General features: G+C 34.2%; 1 protein-coding gene across 1 annotated transcript; it reads right to left on the bottom strand.

Moving 5' to 3' along the window:
- Nucleotides 1-6,056: 6,056 nt before the first annotated feature.
- Smp_057090 (putative radial spokehead-l) lies at nucleotides 6,057-24,688 on the bottom strand (the record flags this gene model as incomplete). The annotated part of the gene is made up of 7 exons (XM_018794063.1): nucleotides 6,057-6,170; nucleotides 9,186-9,255; nucleotides 14,093-14,356; nucleotides 19,007-19,323; nucleotides 20,323-20,492; nucleotides 24,111-24,438; nucleotides 24,488-24,688. 7 exons carry the CDS (start codon nucleotides 24,686-24,688, stop codon nucleotides 6,057-6,059), a joined length of 1,464 nt encoding a protein of 487 aa, XP_018648513.1.
- Nucleotides 24,689-25,214: the final 526 nt, after the last annotated feature.

Here is a 25,214-nt window from a genome sequence, read left to right as displayed (position 1 = left end):
TGTAGATAATATTATCACATGAATTCACTACAGTTCACTAATTGATAAACATATTACGTATGAATCTGTAGACAATCATCACTTATGTTTGATGAAACGTGTAGCCCAACAATCGTCAGAGAATATAAGAAGTGGGTAATAATTAGGATTAGAAGCATTAATTTTTTCAAACTTAAGTCTTTGTTCTTTTCAGCAAATTCGCGTTGTCATGATTCCCAACAGGCGAAAAATTTAAAGTATCACTTGTCCCTTGCATTATTTAAAAAGATCATCCATCATGCATTCTAGAGTTATCAAAAGAATACCGCATGCCAATAGTCGTCTTCAACCTCATTCTCTTCACTCGGTAGATTTGTACACTATATTTAGATTCTAAGTTTGAGATCCAACGTTGTTAAAGGCTCTTTTTATGAATATTTGGTTCACACTAACTACTTGAAGCTCCAGCATGATTTATGATCGTGTATGTATATACGGATTCAATTAAAGTATCCTAATTTTTTGATTACTTGAATCTATTTCCAACATGATTCCAAAGTAGCTATTTTTTCTAGCTCACGTTACACTACTTACTATCATTCAGTAGAGTATACCACTTAAACAATTTGACGCATACGTGTTGCTCATATCGGATAAGTGCATCTACCTATTCAGCAAATCTTTGTTTTTCATTTCACAGCTTGATTTCAGTATCTTCCAATCGTACTTATGTGAAAATTGCTTCCAATAACTTTTCTGCTGATCTAGCGGCGACCTGCTTGAATATCTGAGCTACCTGTTTCTGCCATCTAAATATTTCAACAAGTTGTTTGTTTTTTGATTTGTTCTAACACCTCATTATGTCTATTAGTCGCATAACCTATAAAGAAAAAGCTTTTGACCTTCCGCTTTACAATCTACAAAAAAGTACAATAAGAGACATCGTGGTGGTTGACAATATTCATTGGAGAGAATGAACATTATTGGTATGTTGATTCCTGAGCTGCTAAATTCTAACTACCGATCACTAATTAACAAAGTGGACTATCTTCAATTCCTACTAAGTCAAAACATGTGTCGTAATTGTGATATCATCACAGTTCAAGAATCTTGGTTAACTTATTTACATAACGATTGCTTAGTATCACCACGTGATTTCAATGTCTATCGTCAGGATCAATAAAGCAACAAAAAGAGGTGGGGCGGCGGTGTAGCGACGTTTGTAAAAGTTAACTGGTGTTGATCTACTTTTCGATGTTCCAAGTCTTCAGATGACTTTATCGTCTGTCTAACTTTGAGATGCCATCCAAAACACCTTAATCAATACAAATATGTTTATATTACCAACATCTACACGACTCCAGACTGCACATCATCTGCTCTATCTGTTTTCGCTGATGAATTCACTAAATTCGCTGTTACTACCTCCAGCGGTTCACTTTCAGTCGTATGTGGTGATGTCAATTCATGTGACTGTAGCTTCCCTACATCACTAGGTCACCAAAATGTAGTAGAGTTTCATACACATTTGTAAGCTCATTGAGACTTCGTTTTCATTAGCGATGTGGGTACATATGTGACTCGTAAACGTGCTCCATTATCTAGCTCGGATCACTGTATAATTCATGTTTTACCTAAATTATATGGAAAGCATGGAAAGTGTACACTCTCATATCAAACCAAGAAAGTCAAATATAGGGGTTACTCAGGAAATATTCAGTACCGGGAAAACATGTTTTGCACGACTTACTGGGAATTATTTACAGACAACTCACTGTAAAACACTACTGATGTTATCGCTTGTTATCTTAAATTCTGTTTGAATATTTGTTGTCCCACCGAAACCATTTTTTAAGTTTTGATTGACTTACATCTCCACAACTCAAACGACTGTGGAGAATGAGAGAAAGAATGTACAGGGAGAAAAACTTCTTGGACCATCCAAATACAGTGTTATTCGGTTTATAAATACTGTAGAATTTCCCAATTTTGCTTATAAAACTTCTATTTATGTTTTTGATAACATTTAAGGGAGGAAGCAGATTACCTCAATGATTTTTTGTAGCTGCATCGATTCAAAATTTTTATATCTTAGTTAATTATCATTAAAAACACCATTGACCTATACTATTAACATACATTACATAATCATATAGCAATCGTTCATAGATTACTTTAATTTTAAAATAAAAATAAACGTCTTTATAGTAACAATGTGATATAAATGAATAGAACACTTGTGTGTTTTGTTTTAATGATTGACAACACCTATTGTTAACTTTTATTGGTTATATTGAAGATTATTTCCATAATTTTATTTGTATAGTTATTATCTAAATGTTTTTTTGGTAAAAAGTAAATTAATGAACTATCTATAAGAACTTTCGTCTAAATTAGAACGAATAGTTTCACAGTATCTGGGTTCCGAGTTGATGTAAGACATTAAATAGGAATAATATATATTTGTAAAATCTCAGCGAATGAATTTGATGTAAATCCAACGTTTCGCCTGGCAATCTGGTTCAAGCTTTTCCTATTTAATAAACTATCATTATGGTTTTATATCATTCACCTGTTTATCAAAATTTATTTGTTGAATAGTTATATTACATCGTGGATGCGCACTGCTGAAGAGTCCCACAATAGGATGAAACGGCCGTCCAGTGCTTCCAGGTTTTCCATGATGGTCTAGCTTCAATTGACTCATGATCTCAACTATATAAAATTACTAAAATCTCCACGAAACCCCCCCTTCTGATACTTCTATATTTGTTTAATTATAACAATATACTATTGTAGCATTGAACTAAATAGATTTTGTTTATGTCAGTCATATCAATAAACATTGAGATTATTTCATCTAGTGAATAACAAAGTGGGTAGTGTTGGTTTTTTATTTTTTTTTCTTTATCTGTCGATTAAAATGTTTTTTAAGCATAATTCTTAACTACAGTATAATAAACTTAATGTTTGTTTACAACATGTACTTTTCATTAAATTGAAGTAAAAGGACATTTATACAACAATATCCAAGAGAATATTTACCATAGTTACGTTCTAATTATTGACATTTTATGTAAAGTTTAGGAATTTCGAAATGTTTTTTTAATTATTTCAAGATAAATTAAAGTACTAAGATTATAAGTAGGATATACATAAATATGTAAGAAATTTTAAATTTCCTTTCATCTATTTTTAAGTCTCTATTATTAGAATGATTCGACTTTTAACTTTTGTCTTTTGTCGATTGAATTCACCATTAAACATTAATACAATCTGTATTTTGTGTCAGTCGTTCATCCATATTCACTCTTTAAATGTTTGAGCATATATTTATGTGCAAACTGAGTAACATTGCATATCATTTCGTAAGAATAGAAAATTGGATTTTCAGTGTTTATTTTTAAAACCAACCTCTTTTTCACTTTATAAAATGAGTAGGAATACTTTAAGGAAACCTTTGAATCTAACCATTCTGATAAAGTCAATACAAAGTAGATAACTTAATATCAAATTGGGTCAACAAATAATTGAAGATTGTACATTTCTTCGCTGACACCGTCTGAATTCCATATACAAATCAATCAAAAATGTGGTTATCATAGCTATGTGATGCAAATCCAGAATCTAAAATTTACCGTTAAAAAAAGACATTTCTGAAATGTTTATTGCAGTTTCATCATCACAATAGGCTGTCGTTAAGTTTGGATGAAAAATTCCAAATTAGTTTTCTATTAAAAACGAGAGCATAAATTTTATTTTCTAAATGAAAAAATTAACTCCAATAAACTTTTAAATATTAAAAGCGGGATAAATTTGAATAATTATTTTTTATCAAAGATGTGGAATGCCAAATAAAAAGTCAATCATTAAAATAATTAACAATATACAAGCCCATTATTGAAGTATCATGAGGTTCAAGTACCAATATACTAAAAACCAATTATAACGTCACTATACTGGTTGTTTGTTTGAGAATCAAATAAACGAAACGGGTTTAATTAATCGTTTTACTTAATGTTTCTAAATTGTTCTCAAGTTTTTAGTCACTTTATAATTACGAGTTTACTTTAGAAAATCGAATGAGAAAAGTTACTTTTATTCTCGTAAACTAGGCTCATTTAGATATTGAATTGAATAACTATTTTATTTTCATGCTGCTCTACCTACCGTCTATGTAGTAGTCTACGAAGAGTAAAGGATATTCGTAGGCTACTAGTGTTCGATCATAGGTATCTTCGAAGCATTGCTCGTATATCCTGGGACCACCGAGTAAGTAATGCAGTTGTTAGGAAACGGGTACTAGGTAAGGATGGCAAATCGATTGATGAAGTAGTGAAACGTCATCATTTGAGATGGCTGGGAAACATGTTACGCATGCCCAACCACCGACTACCCAGACGTGCAATGCTTTATGGTGTAGGAGTAGGTTGGAAGAAAGCTAGGGGTGGCCGGACCAAAACATGGCACAAATCCATGAAGTCACTGAAAAGTGGACTGAGCCATGTTGGTAGGTGTAGACTACCTGGTTGGAATTCGCGAGATGATAGCAACCGATGGTTAGAGACCTTGAATGGCATGGCTCAAAATCGTTTGCAATGGCGAAGGTGCATCCACTCTTTATGTTCTACCGAATTCTAATTCTTTGAATTCTTCATGTCTCTATCTTTTTCTCTCTCCAAATATGTTCCATTGGATCATACTCCTTCAATAACTTCTTCAAACCCTAATCTTTGCGACTACTGCTTATACTCTTACTACTTCTACCACTATGGGATTTGAATCGACAACTTCATCTCTGTGCTAATATGGTATGGCAACTCAAACTGATGTACGTACGTACGAAGTTCTACGTTGTGACTGACTGATGCATCATCGGGAAGGTAATTTGAAGATGAGTTTAATTACATTGAATGATTAAGATTAAGCACGGATATGACACGTTTTAAAGTTTGTTTATAAATGTCTCGATTATATTATTTGTTTCAATTCGTTACAAATTCTGATTGTTAAGATATTAGCAAGTTTCTTTTTAAATAATTTTTTATAAGTAATACTATTTTATATTATTTGTTGTCTCACTCAGATTGTTTTCTTTTAGATCAGTTTGGTCTATGAATCCATACGAGATGAAATCCTCGGATTGAGTTTCGATTTTCAAGTTATCTTCTGGAAAACTTCCACTTAAAAAACCAATCTTGTTCAAATATTCAACAATAGTTTTATTCGACTATTTAAAAAGATTTTACTGTCAACAATTGCAAACTACCTATAGAAAAATTAAAACAGATAAATTTTATTATGTTCATTCCCTTCCTTTTTTGATTGGTTGAATTGAAGTTGTATATAAAGGCCTAGTCTGAACAGACAATATGATTTATTTCAGAAAATCTCTAATTTACTGATCCTACACCCAACTACTATGTATAAATTATACATTATTGTCATTATCATTTCATTTGTATACAAAACAACTGCAAAAAATTTAGAACAATGCGTAGAAAAAGCAACATTGTTGAATAATACTCTAACAACATATTCAGTATTTCAATTAAAACCATTAGAATTACAGGATTGTCTAATGTTATGTTGCTCTCAAGAAAAATGTTTAGCTATAAATTTTTATTTTAAGGTCAGTATAAGGTTTTGTTGTCGGGTTTCTTTTCTACTTATTGGGATATTACAAATATATTAATTTGTTTATTGTTGTTGGGCTTGGTTCTATCCTTCTTATATGAAAACATTTAAAACTATTATCAATTAATAGATATTGTTTAACAGTGGAATCAATAACACGCATTTTGTTCTGACCAGAACTCATCCGTTGAATAGATCTACATCATAATTATATTTTCCACATCGGGATAAACACAAATCAAACTGAAGACTCCTAAGCAGATCAAGATAGTTATCATGAATCTAATAATAGTCAACATTCAAAATATATCTGACTGGTGAATACATATATTATCAAGATATCTATTCAAAGTGAACAGATATGAATAGAGAATCATCAGCTTATTTCTGAATATCAACAAGTAGAAAATTGGTGTTCTATAGGTAACAGTAAATTTCCACTATTGTTTATAACAGTAAGCTCGATAAAGTGTTTGAATACAAGAAAATAAACTAAAAGTTAGACTTGGTTCATTTGTGCTGGCTGCTTTATTTGCGAACCTCTCATTGTCCTTCTAAGCAGTATTATTACGATGAAACTATCGAACACAAGGAACACATCTCCAAACTTCCCTTCCTAATCTACCTATATTCTCTATAGTTTTAAAACTTGGTTCAGTTACTTCGAAAACATTAGCGATACTGTTTTCACTGATCCTAGACAGTCTGTGTCATTACCATGAAACCTATGAGCCACATACTTGAAATGGCATAAAATGTATGAAATAACCAACCAAATTATAACCCTATGTCATATTTTTTATTTGGTCAGACCTTTAAATTTTCCATCTTATTAAGTTCTTTAATCTATGATTATCCTGAAGAAGCCCGGATGAGTTAGCTGGCCGAAACTCTGGAATTACTTAAATTTCAACCGCTGAGATCATTTCAAATGTAATCTTTATATGTAATAAACTATAATAGGGGAAAATAAGTAAGAAAAATACTAGCTTCTATCGATTGTCATACAAATCTATAAAATATCATTCTTATAAACTGTCTAAATTTTTACAAACATCACAATCGAGTCTTTTAAGTTAACAGTTCTGCTTCATTTACTAATTTGAAAGAAATTTCGAATCTCTTACAGTTAGGAATATTTTGCTATCAAATTTTTGATATCATTTCTGTAGGTTATCAGTTCACTGATCAGAACTCTGAGTATTGCTTTGACACCGAAAAGTTGATCGCTGAGTTGTACTTATTTATTTACATACGCCTGTTACCCTTCATGGAGAAGAATAGGCTTCCCATCAGCACTCTCCATCCAACCCTGGCCTGAGCAATCCTTTTCACTTCTTTCCAGTTAACATTCATTCTCTTCATGTCTGCTACCATTTCCCAACGCAACATGTTCTTTGACCTTCCTCTTTTCTGTTTTCCTTCAACATTCCAAATTAACACTTGCCTCGTGATGCAGTTTGGTGATTTCCACAATGTATGTTCTGTCCACTTTCAACGTCTTTTTCTAATTTTCTCTCCAACTGAAATCTGGTTTATTCTCTCCCACAGTGGGTTGTAGTTGATGATATCTGGTCGAAGGAAATTCAGTATCTTGCGTATACAACTGTTCATAAATACTTTTACTTTATTAATGATAGTTCTACTAGTTCTCCACGATTCAGTTCCGTACGATAGAACTGTCTTGACGTTCGCATTGAAGATTTTGACTTTGATGTTAGCTGATATTTGTTTTGAGTTCCATATGTTCTTCAATTGTGGGAGTGCGGCCCTTGCAAAATAAACAGCTATGAACTATGTTTTGAAAGTGTCATTGACCGAATTCTCCCCTAAAAAGCCGTACCATTTTATAATCAAGGTATTTATTATTTATACCAAGAGAAGTTTTATAAGATATGCTTCTTTCAGGTAGGAAACATAAATGAATGGTTGTATCTAGTATAAGGCAGTCATTTTGATGGGAAACGTTTCAGAAAATTTATGAATAACTGTCTAGGTGAAATGGTCTATCACTTTTAATGGAAGGACATATAAGAACTATTAAATTATCTATTGCTACATAATATAACTTGTTCTAAATGTTCAAAACATGTTTCTTTCAACGTTTTCCCTTTATTGTTGTAGACAACTACGAAATCAAACTGTTCTTTAGTATATTACAGAAATACTATCTGTCTTGAAAAGAAAAGTGGATGGAATCATTATTTAATTAGAAAATCTGATCGACCAATTGAATTTATAGTTTCTTCACCGAAAACTGCACATTTATGTAGTGGTAGGTTACTTCAATAGATGTTATTAATTAAGGTTTATATTATTTATTCATAATTAAATCAATTTATTATAAATCATTTGACCTTCGGTTTTTAGATGTAGCTTGGAGCTGAGTTCGTGCTTCTGTACTTCGTAAATAAGTTTTACTTAAAGTAATTTATACTTTTGTTTTAAATAATTCTATCTACTGTATCTGTTTTAATTCTCAAGTTTCATCTCATTTAATCATATTCATATTTGTATCATGGTGACTTAGTTATATGTACGAAAGGTTGAAAATGTAAAATAGTCCATTTCAAATTAATATTGTTTGATGAAACTTATTATTACAAGTTTTTATATAATAAAAGTAATTTACAAGCGGTTTCTTCAGTTTTAATGATCATCAAATGAATGAAATTAATTCGATCCTATTTTTTACTTTCTTAGTATTTATTAAATTTCTGTCTTCCTAAACACAATTTCTAGTACTTATTGTACTCATATTGTGTACTGAACGAACTGTCACATTTAGGAAATAGGTATTAATTAGTTAAATCTTTGAAAGTATTTGTTTAACTCTTTGATAAATAAAGATGGGAACAATGAACCCACATAGCCGTCTGTAATAACGCTTACTGGTAGGTCCTGGGTTCGAATCTCATGAGGCGGGATCGTGGATGCGCACTGCTGAGGAGTCCCACAATAGGACGAAACGTCCGTCCAATGCTTGCAGGTTTTCCATGGTGGTCTGGCTTCAATTGAATCATGATCTTAACTGTATAAAATTACTAAAATCTCCACAAAACCGCCTTGTGCTTACTTTTCCGTCGTTTCTATAATCATTTTCAATTAGCTCAAAAATTATTTGTAAATGTCCAAGTGAATACTTGATTAGTATAAACAGTCTAATTGATATGTTTTAATAACCAATTTTAAAAGTTTATCCACTCGATAATATTCATTAACATAAAACGCTTTTGAGTGACTGCTGTCACAAAATCCCATTCCACTCATCATAAGAGAAAGGATATAGTTGTGATACTCCAATGAGTATAAAAAAATAGATTTCCTTTATTTAAAGACACTGCGGAACCTGTTCTAATAAACGATGAAAATTCTCAAGTCAAATATTACTAGTGTTATTCATAAATTTATCACTAAGTGGATCAAATTTTCAACTAATCGGGAGTGACTTAAGTTGTTGATTGGTAGAAGTTCATCTGTCTACTCAACGTATTATATGTATCCCATTACTATTTTAAGCGAACTATCCAATTTGTGATTGACCTAAAATTATTGAGTAAAATTCTAACAGTGATATTTTCAAAGCAGTCATTTGTTACTGCAGCTAACTGAATATCAGTATTGAAACATTTAATTAATCTACATTTATAAACAATGTTATATAAAAGTTAAACTGTCGCTACACATTTAAAAGTTATGTAATGCACAACCAATAAGATGTTCAATTCATATTTGCATTTGTTTTGCTTTTTTGTACACTTTATTATCTGCATAAACCTGTTTTATTTTAGCGTAACACTTCTCGCTTTACTGATTTTGACTGTGAATATTTTTCTTCAAACTGATATACCTGTACATTAAAAATCTGTATTATTTATTTCCCTTCAACCAATCAACTACATCTCATTGTATAAATACTATGTTTTCTTTCTTAACTTTTTTTCTTTTATTTGTCTATTCAGAACATTCTCAACGAGTTATTTAATGAATTATTATGTATATAAATATACATTTCTGTTATATCTTAGTGAAGATTAAATGACGGATAACTTCTGAGAACTACTAATGGACTGATTATATATATATATATATATATTTCATAACTGTTCAGTAACTAAATTATGCATATCTATATTCCTCGTATTTTAAGCTTCATTTTGACCTATAAATTATTATTATACGGTTTACTGTTCTTAAGTTATGTTTAACTTATTAATTACCGTCTCCCAAGTTCACAGTCACATTTTGGCTTGATCTTGAATAAATGTTATTTCCTATTTTGTGGTTTGATGTGGTCTGTTTGGTTGGTATATAAACCAGGTATATTTGAAATAAATGATTCGTATAATGGGAGCTGTTATTGGTGTTCTGGACTCGACTGGAAGGGCTAGGAGGACAAAGGACCAATAAGGACGCCAGGCTGCTCATACCGGTCATTGGTTTGGCACAGTATTGAGATCGTATAAGTCGTATTCTGATTGACATATAAATTGCGTGATAATTAGCTGGGTTCAAGGTCACATCAATTTGTAAGACAAATTCTGAAAGACATGTCATTTATATGGGTTGTGAACCAATAAGTTTTAATTTATTTTTTTGTCATTGATACTTTTTAAAAAGTTCAGATTTTTGAATAAGAAATTAGTTTGTACACCTATAAGTTAATCATTCAATGAACTTGTCAGCAATCTGTTCTGAGTAAAATAAATTATGTCTAGAATGATTTCAAATTGATTGTGTAACGATGATATTGAAATCTAACTGATAAGTAAGCTATTAAATTCATTTTACCGTTGATAAACTTGATCATAATGAAAACTGTTTTACATGTTTCTCAAATGCATATCATTTTTTCGTAAGATTAAAAATATAAAATAATCACATAGATTGCATGGTTTCTAGCGGTGCAATCCAGGATTCCACTCTCAGCCACCATCCAGTTTTTGTTTAGAATGCTTGGGACCTAATGGCGATATAATGGCAAGCCGCACAGGATGCACACTAGCTAAAAGAGACTGATCAGTTGCAGTTTTAAACATCAGTGGGAAAATTCGAGAAACCAATACAAATGAATTAATCACATGAATTTATTACATTACTGAAATTCAATTTTAACTGCTTAAATACATTAGCTTTTAATATCAAGCAGAGTAGAATCTATTCTATTATTATTCGTTGAAAAAAGAAGTATGGTTGCAACTAGTAAGTGCAAATTGTGTTCACCAGAATGTTATAAGATTGAAAAATTACTTCGGTTAATAGCTTTTATTGAGTATAAAAAAACGGATTATCATGTATTTCACTGTTTTGATAAAACACTGATTTTGTTCGATTTGAAGATTATTGTCTACAAAAACTGGCATCAGAAGGGGAACGAGTAAAAACCATGTAGGATAAGATAGATAGCTATCTCATCCCTTTTGAGTACTCCATCCAACCCTAGAGGATCGAACTAACCTCTTTCGGACCTTGCAGCGAGCACGAAACCTCATGATGGAAAACATGAACATTTTCGAATTTTAGTTGAAATGCTCAAATGGTGTCGAATTAAGTCACAGATAAGTTATAAAATGTATACCTAGATACAAAATCAAATTTTAAGAATCTGTATCCATTTCATGAATAAGTTGGTAAAGATAAGCAGGAATAAAGAATGTTTATTTTCTTAATAAATACACTTTGGTTGTCCATAAGTTCTCACATCATCAACTCAGGAAATGGCTACAGCTTCTAATAATATAAAACTTCTAACAACTTGTCGCTATTTTAAAATTGTGATGGTATATATCATGAGGCAAACTGCGGAAATTCATCAGAAACCAACAAATTGTGTAAATTTCATACTTTGATCTATTGAAGCATATCACTTTTCCTAAAAGCGCTTCAGAAACTTGAACTAAACTTCCTTTAACTCTTCTTCTAAATATTTATTTTTATATGATAGAGTAAATCGTTTTGAAAATATCATTAATCATCGCTGATGGTTAAACCCAATATGAAAAATATATTCATATTAGAAGTTCACTGGAAAAAAAGTACTAGAACCAACAACTAATTACCACTTATTAACTTATGCCTGTTACCTCTCTTGAAGGAGCGTAGCCGCCCACCAAGATCGTCAAACCAGCTCTTTCCTGGACTCTCCTTTCCAGGATTTTATTATTTATTTATTTAAACACGTAAATAGTGGTACAACAGGGCATCAAATAGATATGCGCCATACAAATCATTCGACTTGTGTGTGTGATGGGATATAGCCCAGATGCCCAGACCGAAGCAGATGGTTTTCTCGGGGGGTCACACCCAGAGCCTTTGGCCTAATGGTCTAGTCCACTACATGCAACCTCTCTTAAAACTGATCTTTATCGTCTTTGTTGCTATAATTAATAGGTGCATATCACTGGATAATATTCTTTGTGACCACCCCTCCTTCATTGTTTTGAAGAATGCTTCGATGATCCTGGATCCATGAAACTCCCATCCTATAAGTGTTTTTTGTGCTTCTTTCGACAGCATCAGTGTAACTTCTTGTGTGTGCGAACCATTTTCTTCTTCTTCATGACCAGAGTACAACAGCGTCTCTCACAAATCCAATCTGTTCTGTCCAGCTTGGGTCCGGTGGGTTTCACTTATTCCGAGCACCTCCAAGTTGTATCTCCTCATTTCCGTACTTATTTGATTAGTCCACACGGTCTCCCACATTGTCCGGACATTCCATGTACCTATATTAATTGTTGCTCTGGTTGTTAGAAAGGGCATTGACCTCCTGACTACCGAAGAATCCCAGCATTCACCATGAGGCGTCATTATTCTTCTAAATGAAGATCCTTCAACTCCCAGAGCAGAGTTTAAATGGTTTGAATTATTATTTCTGGTTAGCGTTTTTTTAGCAAGGTTGTTTCCTATGGGATGGGGTTGCTGATCCTATAGTCAACCCTCCTCCTTTACCCGGGCTTGAGACCAGCAGTGACCTTAATAGGGTTACATGCGGTAAGTGTCTAATACTTTTCCTGAAACGTTTTACTGAAAACGTATTTAGACGAAGCAATTTGTTGTTAATTAACAATTTAAACGGAATATCATGGATATGTAACGTACCGTACACTGACGTAATCATACCCATTTTGAGTGTATTGAAATATTCTATTATACCCCTCTGAACTATCAAAACGTGTGCTAATGTAATTTGGTTATCTATTAATTCTCTGAAAAAGGAATTTACATTAAGCTACGAAACTTTAGAAGTTCAATATTCTACTAATTCGAATAATACAGATGTATCGTTTAATTATCGACAACTAAGTGGTTTAAAAGACAAAACATGGTTCATCAAGCTGTACATATTAGTTGTCGTTTTAATTTGAGGTATATAATAGTTTGCAGGAATTAAAACTTTAGCACCAACTTTTTATGATTGATCAATAAGTTATAATCAATAAACATTTTGATTTCTTGCACTTTTTCAAATATAATTATATTTTAAGATCCTAATCCTTATTTGTTGTATGCAAACAACCTGTCTATTATCAAAATAAATCATTTTTCTTCAATCGTCACCTTCTTCTTCCTCTTCTTCCTCTTTAGCTACATCTTCATCTTCCGCTTCAGGCGGATTAAGCAGAGCTCTTAATGCAGCCTCTTCTTGAGGAGTTGGATCGGTTGTCTCATTGAAACCAGAAACTTCTTGATATTCATTCATTTCAACTGGTTGTACCTGAGGTTGAAAACCTGAAGTAACTGATTTTAAGCCCCATCCAACATAAATATTTTCAAATCGCCTATAAAAGAAGCATTGAAGGTTTTATATTACCCAAATGATATTACTGCTTAAATTTATGTGATAGTAAAGGACACTCAACAACATGAATCGACAAAAACTGTGATTCTCAACCCTTTTGGTTCGTTATCCCTAACTAAATTGCCAAAATATCAAAAGAAAACCCCTGCCCTGTTGTTGTGAAGAATGATTATTTTGTAGTGGATTTTTAATTAACCTTAACATACAATAGAAAGATTTCTGAACGACCAATACTTACTGACTTAATAAAGAAAGCAAACACACAAAGAGATTATGTTGGCAATGAAATAGCGCTAATAAAAATCTAAAATGGACATAATCCTAACTCATAGATCAATACCCTAAAAGATTGTGTCCTAATTTGATAATTTTCTATCGATGAGCTAACAAGCTAAGGATTCTGTGGTATAAATTCTGTCTACAGGATTCTAAAAACATGAATGTAAACAAGTGTGTCGAATTATTTCATTTAATCTAAAAGCAATAGTCAAAGTTCAGAGAGATATTTCAAAATATCTAAATTCAAAAAGGAGGAAACTTAGTGCACTTAAATGAGACATGTTGGGTTATCTCACTTTATGTGGTGTTGCAAATAATTTTTCTTATTCGTGAGGTTTTAGGTGTCTAAAAGATTTTTTTGTTTCATGTAACTTTTATGAGATCAATGTAGCTACTTACCTCCCCCATGATACTGCATGTGCCCCCACCCAAATATTAGAAGACACAACAACAGATGCATGTTCTGGTATTAACTTAGAACTTATTCTGATCGACCATGGTTTTTGACCAAATATTGGTAAATCAGATGAAATTGGGGTAAGTATAGGTGGTCCATGTTCTGGTTGTATGACATTCTTCATTTGACTATCTTCATTTTCCTCTGCTTCATCCTCATCATTAATTTCATCAAAATAATCGCCCAAACCTTTTTTTGGATTCCACCTAATCAAGCACAAAATGTGAAAATCTTATTCGAGTTTAATACCATTAAAATACGATAAGATGAAATCATTAATAAATCTGAATATCATTTTTTACTTTTATTGTTCTTTTTTGTTAACTCCGTCTGGAACCCTCTGGGGTTACTGCCGGTCTCAAGCCCGGATAAGGGAGGAGGGTTGGGCATGGGGTTAGCGACCCCATCCTGTAGAAAATCAACCCACTAAAAAACGCTAACCAGAAAAAATAATTCAAGCCATCTAAACTCTGCCCTAGGAGTTAGAAGGGTTTCAATTAGAAGAATTATGACGCCTCATAGTGAAAGCCGAGTTCCTTCAGAAGTCACGAGGCTGATGCCCCTTCTAACAACCAGAGCAACAATTAATATAGGTACATGGAATGTCCGGACAATGTGGGAGACCGTGTGGACTAATCAAATAAGTACGGAAATGAGGAGATACAACTTGGAGGTGTTTGTAATCAATGAAACACATTGGACACAGGTTGGACAACAAAGACCGGCTTTAAGGGAGCTGCTATTATACTCCGCGCATGAAAAAGAAAATGCCCCACATACCCAAGGCGTTGCATTGATGCTGTCCAAACAAGCACAAAATGCACTAATAAGATGGGAATCTAATGGACCAAGGATCATCAAAGCCTCCTTCAAAACATAGAATGAGGGCATTACAATGAACTTCATTCAATGCTATGCGCCTACCAATGATTACAATGAAGATGTTAAAGATCAATTCTACGATAGGTTGCAGTCAATCGTCGAGAAATATCCAACAAAAGACTTGACCATTCTGATGGAAGACCTAGATGCCAAGGTTGGAATGGACAACACTGGATAAGAAGGCATCATGAGACGACATGGACTGGGAGAAAGGAACGAAAATGGTGAGAGTTTTGTAAGCATATGTGCCTTCAATAGACTGGTCATAGGCGGCACTATATTCCCAAACAAACGCATACACAAAGCCACATGATTTTCACCGGATCATACTATACAGAACCAAATCGGCCATATCTGCATTAACAAAAAGTTCAGAAGGACGATGGAGGATGTGAGAACCAGAAGAGGAGCTGATATAGCATCAGATCATGATTTGCTGGTCGCCAAGATGAAACTAAAACTCAAGAAGCACTGGACAACGGGGCGGACAACATCACAAAAGTTTAATACGGTTTTTCTTCGGGTTAATGACAAACTCAACAAATTCAAGATAGCCCTCAGCAACAGGTTCCAGGACTTTCACGACCTACTCACTAGAGAGGAAACTACTATGAAGAACAACTGGAAAGAGATCAAGGAGGCAATCACTTCAACATGGAATGAGGTTCTGAACCGCAAGAAGCACCATCACAAGAAATGGATCACTGTTGGTACACTGGATAAGATTGAAGAAAGGAGGAACAAGAAGGCAGCAATCAAAATCGCCCGAGAAAGAACAGAGAAAACCAAGGCACAAGCTGAATACACAGAAGCAAACAAGCAAGCGAAGAGGAGTATCAGAACCGACAAACGTAAATATGTGGAAGATCTAGCAATGACGATGGAAAAGGCTGCAAGAGAAGGAAACATGAGACAATTGTATGATACAACAAAGAAGCTCTCTGGAAATTACCGTAAACCAGAACGACTACTGAAAAGCAAGGAAGGCAAGGTAATCACCATCACTAAAGAACAACGAAACGGGTGGGTAGAGCACTCCAAAGAGTTCTCGAATCGACCAGCTCCACTGAACCCAACCAACATGGAAGTAGCACTCACGAATCTCCTAATCGATGTTGGCCCACCAACAATTAAGGAGATCAGCATGGCCATCGGAAAAGTCAAGAGCAGCAAAGCAGCAAGACCAGATAACATTCTGGCAGAGGCACTAAAAGCAGATATAGCAGCAGCTGCAAAGATACTCCACATTCTTTTCAGCAAGATTTGGGATGAAGAACAAGTACCAACAAACTGAAAGGAAGGACACGTGATCAAAATACCAAAGAAAGGCGATCTAAGCAGGTGTGATAATTACAGAGGTATCAGTCATCTCTCAATACCAGGAAAAGTCTTTAACAGGGCGTTGTTTATCAAAATGAAGGACTCCGTAGACGCCCAACTTCGAGACCAACAGGTTGGATTCCGTAAGCACCGATCGTGTACAGACCAAATCGTAATTCTACGGATCATTGTGAAATAATCAATTGAATGAAATTCATCGCTCTACATCAACTTCATTGACTACGAAAAAGCATTTGATAGCGTGGACAGGACAACACTGTGGAGGCTTCTTCGATACTACGGCGCACTTGAGAAGATAGCCAATATCATACGGAATTCCCATGATGGATTAATCTGCAAAATCGTGCATGGAGAACAGTTGACGGACTCGTTCGAGGTAAAGACCGGTGTCAGGCAAGGTTGCTTACTCTCACCCTTTCTCTTTCTCCTGGTGATCGACTGGATTATGAAGACATCAACATCTGGACGGAAGCACGGGATGAAATGGACAGCTAGGATGTAGCTGAACGATTTAGACTTCGCAGATGATCTGGCTCTTCTATCACACACGCAACAACAAATGCAGGAGAAGACGACCAGTGTAGCAGCAGACTCGGCAGTAGTAGGTCTCAATATGAACAAAGGGAAAAGCAAGACTCTCCGATCAAATACAGCGTGCACCAATCGAATCACACTTCACGGAGAAGCTCTGGGGAACGTGAAAACCTTTACATAACTGGGCAGCATCATTGATGAACACAGTGGATCAGATGCAGATGTGAGGGCGAGGATCGACAAAACGAGAGCAGCATATTTACAACTGAAGAACATCTGGAACTCAAAACAATTGTCAACCAACACCAAGATCAGAATTTTCAATACACATGTCAAGACAGTTCTACTGTATGGGGCGGAGAAAAGGAGAACTACGAAAGCTATCATCCAGAAGATACATGTGTTTATTAGCAGTTGTCTACGCAAAATACTTCGGATCTGTTGGCCAGACACTATGAGCAACAAGTTACTGTGGAAGACAATGAACCAGATTCCAGAGGAGGAAGAAATCAGGAAGAAGCTCTGGAAGTGGATTGGGTACACATTGAGGAAATCAGCCGATTGCGTCACAAGACAAGCCCTCACATGGAATCCTGAAGGTCAAAGGAAAAGAGGAAGACCAAAGAACACATTTCGCAGAGAAATGGAACAGACATGAGAAGAATGAATCAAACTGGATAGAACTAGAAAAGAAGGCTCAGGACAGAGTGGGTTGAAGAAAGCTGGTCGGTGGCCTATGCTCCATTGGGAGTAATAGGTGTAAGTACGTTGTTTTTGTTAACTGCATTATGCTACTAACTGTTATTAAGTAGTTAGAGATATTTTCAACTATTTATATGACTTCCAGTTTGTAATAATTTTCTGTCATGAAGGCCTGTCATTCCTTCATACATTTGTTTCCATCTTTTCATTTTGTCTTTTGCTCGCAGTAGTACTTCTTCCTCCTCGGACAATTTCATCTCTCCTGTGCACAGTGATCTATGAAACTATCCATTTTAAATTATTTACATATTCGTGAGGCGTATACCTAGTTTATTTACAGTACTTTCATTTTATACTCGACTTTAACTCTGTCGAGTTGATTCAAAGCCAGACGCCTAATGAACTTTTGCCTATAAGCCTTGATTTTTATTTTTTACCACACAATAAAACAGTAATTATAGAGGAATCTCGTCTTTTTATTTCATGAATTTAGACTTCTCTCAGTAGTTGGATTAGAATTGTCGTACAGACCAATTGGACAAAAAGTGAAACGTTGCTTTATATCATGTACTAAGTTCACATGGGGAACTGTTGGATGCCAGGCATTACTAGACAGTTTCCTCTTTCTGGTTTTATCATTCCTTTGAACCAGTGGGTTGCCATTAAAAAGTTTATATTTTTCACTTCTGATATTGTTTGGACAGTACCTGTTGCCAATGGTGATAATGATCTCACTCCCAATGTAGGCGAATTACACAAGTCATGACTTTTCGCTAGCGAGTACACAGTCCAATCCTAATATTTCCCCTTTATAAATACGAAATGAGGTTTTCAATTAGCAACTCGATTTATTCAAAAAATGATGAACTATGTGTTTTTCCTAACTAATTTTAAAACTAGAAATTCAAATCTTTGATGATGATTTTCCAGATATTTCTAGTACTATTCTAAGCATAACATCCTCCATTAGCATTTCAAGATGGACAGAAGATAAGGATTATTGACTATTTATCCGTGACTAATTATTTGCCATAATAAAAGCAGTTTACCAACATGGTTTATTGGTTGGCTCCTTTGTACATAGATAACAGCTTTAATCGTACGGATATATTTAGCCAGTTGATCACTGATTCTGTCTTCTGAAATATGTTCAACCGGACTTTGAAAATTGGTTTCGCAATTACTTGTCAGTCCAATTATGGTAGTTATTCCTGTAATCTTATCTATTATTTATAGCTATAAAAAGATTTTCTAATGTGAAAAAATTTGCCACCATTGCCTAGTGTTTAATTTGCAGTGTGATGAAATTCTATGTTCTGTAATTCGTTCCTATTGAATGTATACTCTGTACAAAATTCAGACTATGTCACAACGGCTTCATGCTTACATCAACTCACCAATAAACTCGTCCTTGTGGTAGAATATAGGATGTATGATGTACCCAATGTATAAGACTCGGATCAGCTAATTCATTAATACTTAGTGGTTCATATTCTTCATTTTTTACGTAATTCTGTCGTTCACCTTCTTCTTCATTTTCAAGTTCCTCCTCTTCCTCTTCTTTACTTCCGAAAGTATAATAACCTTGTGGAGATATTTGGGTGGATGCACTAATTCGTGCTATCTGAGCCCGTAAGTAATTAGCTTCATTACCAGGAAAAGGTGGATAACATGAAACCGGAGAATCCAATATTCCAGTAAAAAGACGGTGAATCTAAACGAAATTTGAATAAATAGTCCATTAAAACTCAGATATTAGACCCGTATAATTTTCTTACTATTCAGAAGTTAGTTCCCAGTACCGTTTTTGTCTGGTTTATATAATGTGTATTTATGTATACATAAATATGAATTAAACTCCGAATACATTGAGGTTATAAATAAAAGCATCTACCAAGTAAAATTATTAACATTGAGTCAAAAATAATAATTTTAGAGTTTTAGCCTATTTATATCATTGCCAAGCCCTAAGTAAATGTTTTCTGTGATTTATCGTGATTGTTTTTCCAGGAAAATTAATGTTAAGAGAGTTAATCCACCCGCACAATAATTGATAGCTGATAAAGTTGAATAAATAAATATAACGGATGAAAGCAAGTTCATTTTATGTAGTACTGAGATTTTTTATGCACAGTCCTAAGAATAAAAAATTGAATTTTTATTCGACAATAGTCACTAGTACTAGGCACCTTAAAATATGCTTTTGGTACTAATCAGCGATCAAAGTGTATAAGTTAAACAGTGTGTTTATCTTAACTTCAAAAAGGAATTGCAAACTTAATTTAAAGTGGAACTACTTGTAACCTGTATGAAACTAAGATGATAATAGCTAATAAATGGTTTACATCAAACCTCAACCTAATTATTTTCAAATTGAAGAATCTCGTGTTAAAGTAGAATGATACAAAACTATTTAGCAGTTACCATACCTTAAAGTGAAGTGATGCCCTAATTTTTTTCTCAAATAACGTATCTTAATCCTTACCAACGAGTTCTTGTCATAAGTTTGGATCTATATTTTTTTTCCAAAGGCTAGAATTGCAATCTGGCTGTTCCAACTAAAATATGTTCACCTGGATAGGAACCTAAAACTAAATCAATGAAGTTCCAATGTTTATAGAAGAACTGTCAGAATAATAACCTTGTATCGCTTTTCCCTTAAAATCTTTTAAAAAGTTATTTTCATTTCTATTTAACACTAAAAAGAACATACAGCTCGAGCAGCTACTATTTGTTCAGGTGTTACTGGTGGGAGCTTTATCCATTGTAGGCCTGGTTCATGACAAACGAAATAAACTTTCTTATTAGTTCCAATATGATTTTCTTCTCTCGGCACTTTGACTGGTGGCTTCCATTTGGACTTTGGTAGAACATCTTTGCCTTCTTAAATAAAACTCAAATAAGTTTGTTATTGTCGGTTAAAGAGATTAATAAAATGACTATAACGATAATGAATTTTATGCAAAATGACCAGTCAAACTGTTTTACCATATCCCACAAAAGTTAATGTTAATTCCAGATCAATCGAAACCATTACGCCCTGCATATTCGAGTTTTCATAGTAATTCTTCATGAAACATTACAAACATCCTTCATAAAGCTATTATGGTGTAACACTTAATTACCTACAAATTACATAACTATGACTTATTCTCACTTAAACTCCTTTGGTAAGATAAAACTCTTAATATAAAGTGGATTCTTCAGAAAATCGAATGAAACAACCTACCTCAACAACATTACGGACAGCCTACCCACCATATTAAGTATCTGTTGGCGCAATAGTGAAATGTTGAGCTTATATAAAATAGGACAATTCTGACCATATGTAAATTTATCAGTGTAAACTGATGTTATGTATACAATCAAACAAGCTGATAAACAAACCAAAAGCCGAATACATTTTATTCGATACCACGATAAATTCAATAGTTCAGATGTAATGCGATGCACTAATTAGTATTTTCTGATCTCTTTGTACACAGCAATTGTTCACTGCTTATATATAAACTCTTACTACTAAATTTGATGCTTAAAATAAATCCACGAACTTTGATACACTTTCTGGGGGTTTTTTTTACCCGAAAACAAAATCAAACTATTCCGGGTATTGTTCAAGATCAGAGTTTATTTACGTGTCTGCTTCATTGTCACCTTGCCTGAAGTTATTTCATTAATTTGGTCGACTGTGACATATTGTTATATCTACAATCTATTCAGGTTGCTATTTGTCGGACGATGCTCAGAATAAATTTTCTTAGAATTAAGGATATCAAATCAAACTGCTGGCATTAAAACGTTTGAAACTGTATAGAACTTATTCAATCGATGGATGTTGTTGAAAGTCGATATAAAAATTTAATTAGACAGACGAATTACCGTTATAATGTGGAACAATTAGAAACTGAGGATTAATTGACTGTAGTTTCATCCACCATATACCACTCAAGTAACTGCATAGTATTGTACTATGGGTTCATTCCTGTAAGTAGTCATATTTTCGTACTACTAAAGGGTTATAAATTAAGGAAAAGGTTTTTCAACCCTCCCTGCTCTGAACGAATCCCATAGTGATGTCGAAATCATGACAAACTTTGGGGTCAATAAATTCACAGTTCACATGTATTTCTTCATCGATATATAGTCACCTTCTAATGCAGTAACATCTCAAATAGCTGCGAGAGATACTTCCTAGTTCAAAAGATTTTTACTTGTTAGAAGACTAACAATATCTTACAAACCTTGATCATATTACTAATATTTAGCTTCTAATGGATCCTAGCTGCCAAAAAGCTCAAAGCCCCTTATTCTGGTGACACACTACTTATCGTAGCTTTCAATAATGATTAAGAACTACAATACATAGAAAACCTTGTGATGTTGTAGTAAATACCAGTCAGGCACCTTCACACATTAAATAGCTATTTTTTATTAAATGAGATTCATATTACTGATCCCAAATTACAGATGAATTGGTGTAAAACTTCCCTATACTTGATCGAAATATTCCAGCGTAGGAGCGCTCAAACAATGCGAATTACTTCTGTTTGATGTGATATTTTCAGACAACGAAAGGTTCCAAGTGGATTGGTCATTCATTTAAATGGTGTACCAACGCCTTTCAGTGCTTTTTAAGTTTGTGACAATCTATCGCATTTTTTCGGTCCGGATCGTTACCAATCTTCAGCATAATTTGATATTTTTGCCACGAAAGTAAATTTTGTTACTGCTAGTGCAAAACAATAATAAACATGAGTTGGTCTCAAGAAAAACACCTGATCCCGAAAACGATTGTACTAACAACGGGAACTACTCGTCATATCCTGCTTAGCACTTCGTGGGGGATTTTGAAATATCAAAATATTACAAGTCAATCTTAAATTCTCTTTCCGTACAAATAATTTATTTGAGCCTTGAAAATTACCATTATCACCCGGGTGCCAATTAAAGTGCACTACATATATATTTAAGCAGATCCACGTCTTCCTTATAGAACATGCTCCGCTAATGTTTGGCTCCCTCCACTGAGTTCATAAAACAATAATGAACTCGACATCAGAATACTTAGTTTCCAAGTGTCATGACAGATCTCCACCGAGCCAATGCTATGCTGAGTAGAATAAAACCACTCTAACTACATGTCAGACAGAGTGAGCTTAATCCTGAAGTTGTTTCATTAGTAAATAATCATCATTCAAAATAGTCTCTAAAAAGTACATGTCCATTTATTGTAAAGCTAGGAACGCTTGCAAAGCGTTGATAAGGCTAGACTTTCACGAGAAAAACAGTCGTTTAAAAAATTTCAAAAATAGTCCGAAAAGTTCGCTTTCGTATACAAAGAGGCAAACTCTGAGAAGTAATGGAATTCCAACACTTTCGGTAGAAGAAAATTCGCTGATATTGGCGATAAATGACGTTGCAAATGCCGAAACTTCATCATAACATTTTAGTCATGTTTTCGACCGGCGATAGTGGAAGATCAAAAATTAATTGTGGTAATGGAGGCTTGTTGGTGAATCATTCGGTTATAAGAAAGGAGATGTCTCAGGGTTACCTCAACATCTCAAAACTGATAGTTTTAGTGGTCCAGACAGTACTCATCATAGGATTATGAAAGCCCTGATAGTTTAATCTCTAAACCTCTGACAACACTGTTTGATGCGCTTAAGGGAGTCTGAACTGCTAATATGCTGGACGGACACAAATATCAATCTGGTTTATGAATCAGGGATTAGAGACTTAGTTAGTAACTATCGTCCTGTTAGTCCAACCAGTGTATTAGTCGAACTAATGAAAAGGATCATTCGGATTGTTATTTCAAACTCTGTGAAAGGAAATGATCTTGTAACTAGGGGACAATATGGCTGTAAAGAAGGCCCTCCGTGTTTGAAAAATATTCTCCTGGCAAGAGAAAATTGGGTTGCTGCAAAAGATGGTAATATTTCGGTAGACATAATTTTCATAGATCCTAGTAAAGCCTTTGGCATGGTATCTCACCACAGTCCTTAATTAAAACTGAAACGTTTTAGGGTCCATTAAGAAATTTTCAGCCGGATAAACATCTTCCCCTCAGTGGTAGGAGATAAGGTGTAAGGATATATGGAACTCTTTCAGTGTGGGAATCTCTAAAAAGTGTTCTCCAAGGAACATTGGAAGACCAATACACAGTATGTCAGGTAAAACAATATTACAGGATGACCTAGATTCACCGGTTGAATGGATTAGTGGAAACTGAACTGTGAAAGATAGTAAAGTAGGACGGTTGGTCAGGCGACTCAACAATCATCTCACACTTGACCCGTGAAGACGAATTTTACTTGCTTGATTGTCACTGAAGAGTAATAAAGCAATTCTAGGATATCGTGATTATTTATCCACGATTTAAAACCCCGAAGGTGTATTATAGATTATTAAGCATAACCTGGTACATTAGACATTATTTTAAGCCCGTGTTCTGATCAATATTCAAAGTTTATTGGCAGGTTCTGTGGAAACACTAACCTTCGGTTCCTTCTTCATCATCTATTTCTGTTGTATCACGATTAACCGAATCTGGACTTTCTTCCTCGTCTATGTCTTCCCCCTCAGGAAACTCTACCTCGACTATGTAGTAATTCTGAGTCAATCCATAAATCTTCCCCCAAAATCGAGCAGTCTGAACAGCTTGAGTATTCACCAAAGACTTAATAGTCATGTTTAATAGAACAGTTTCGTTTTTCCCAATACCTATTCCTGCATTTTCAAAATAGTATGCATTTTCCATCACATTCGGAAGAGGATGTTCTTCTCCTTCATCTGCTACAGGCTCCTCATCCTCTTCTGAGTTTCTCTACAGGAGACATAAATGAACAACTTTCTACTAATCAACAACTCCATACCGAAAACAACTTTTGCTGGATTTTCGATGTTGAAAACGACGCAGGATTCAGATTTGAAGGGTCTCCTGGACCGTGTCGTTTAGTTCCTAATTTGAGGCGACTGCTCAAGATTTCAAATTCATTAAAGTCATCGAATCTTTGCTGGTATAACATGTGTTTTATACAGTTCTTCAGGTGTTGATATCTACAATGACCTGACATTCTGTGTGGAAATTAACTAACAAGTTAAACCCATAACTGTCCGTCATTTCTAGCAATTTCATTTTGTGTTTCAAAAAATTTCCATCGCTTTTAGTTGCCTCACTCATCACTACTCCACCGTCAAATTATGCCACTCTCTGATGTCATGGCAACAAGGAAAATATATGTTTGTAAACAAGTCTCTGAAATCTAACATAATCTCAGACAACTTTACACATAAAAGAAAAACATTTCCTTAGTCGTGCTTAAGCTTTAATCAGAGTAATAAAAAGTCTGTTGGAAACATACAGTAAAGAAAATTGGGTAAATTCCCTAATAGAGATCGACAGCGGTTATAAAAGATGTTCCAATATTTTGAGTACCTCAGTGGCCTAACTTTACAAGTGTCCTCCTTGCTGGAAAAACGTGGTCGAAAAACGAAGTATCCACAATGGCGCTTTCGGAAAATTATTCTTCACCAAGCAAGAACGTAAAGTTCAGGCAAACGAAAAACAAGGAATTGGAGACACCGTATTCGGTTTTCTAG

The sequence above is a fragment of the Schistosoma mansoni genome, chromosome 1 (assembly GCF_000237925.1).
Source record: "Schistosoma mansoni strain Puerto Rico chromosome 1, complete genome".
NCBI classification, from domain to species: domain Eukaryota; kingdom Metazoa; phylum Platyhelminthes; class Trematoda; order Strigeidida; family Schistosomatidae; genus Schistosoma; species Schistosoma mansoni.
Note: the sequence above shows the minus strand (reverse complement) of the source record. Positions and strands in the feature narration are given on the sequence as shown.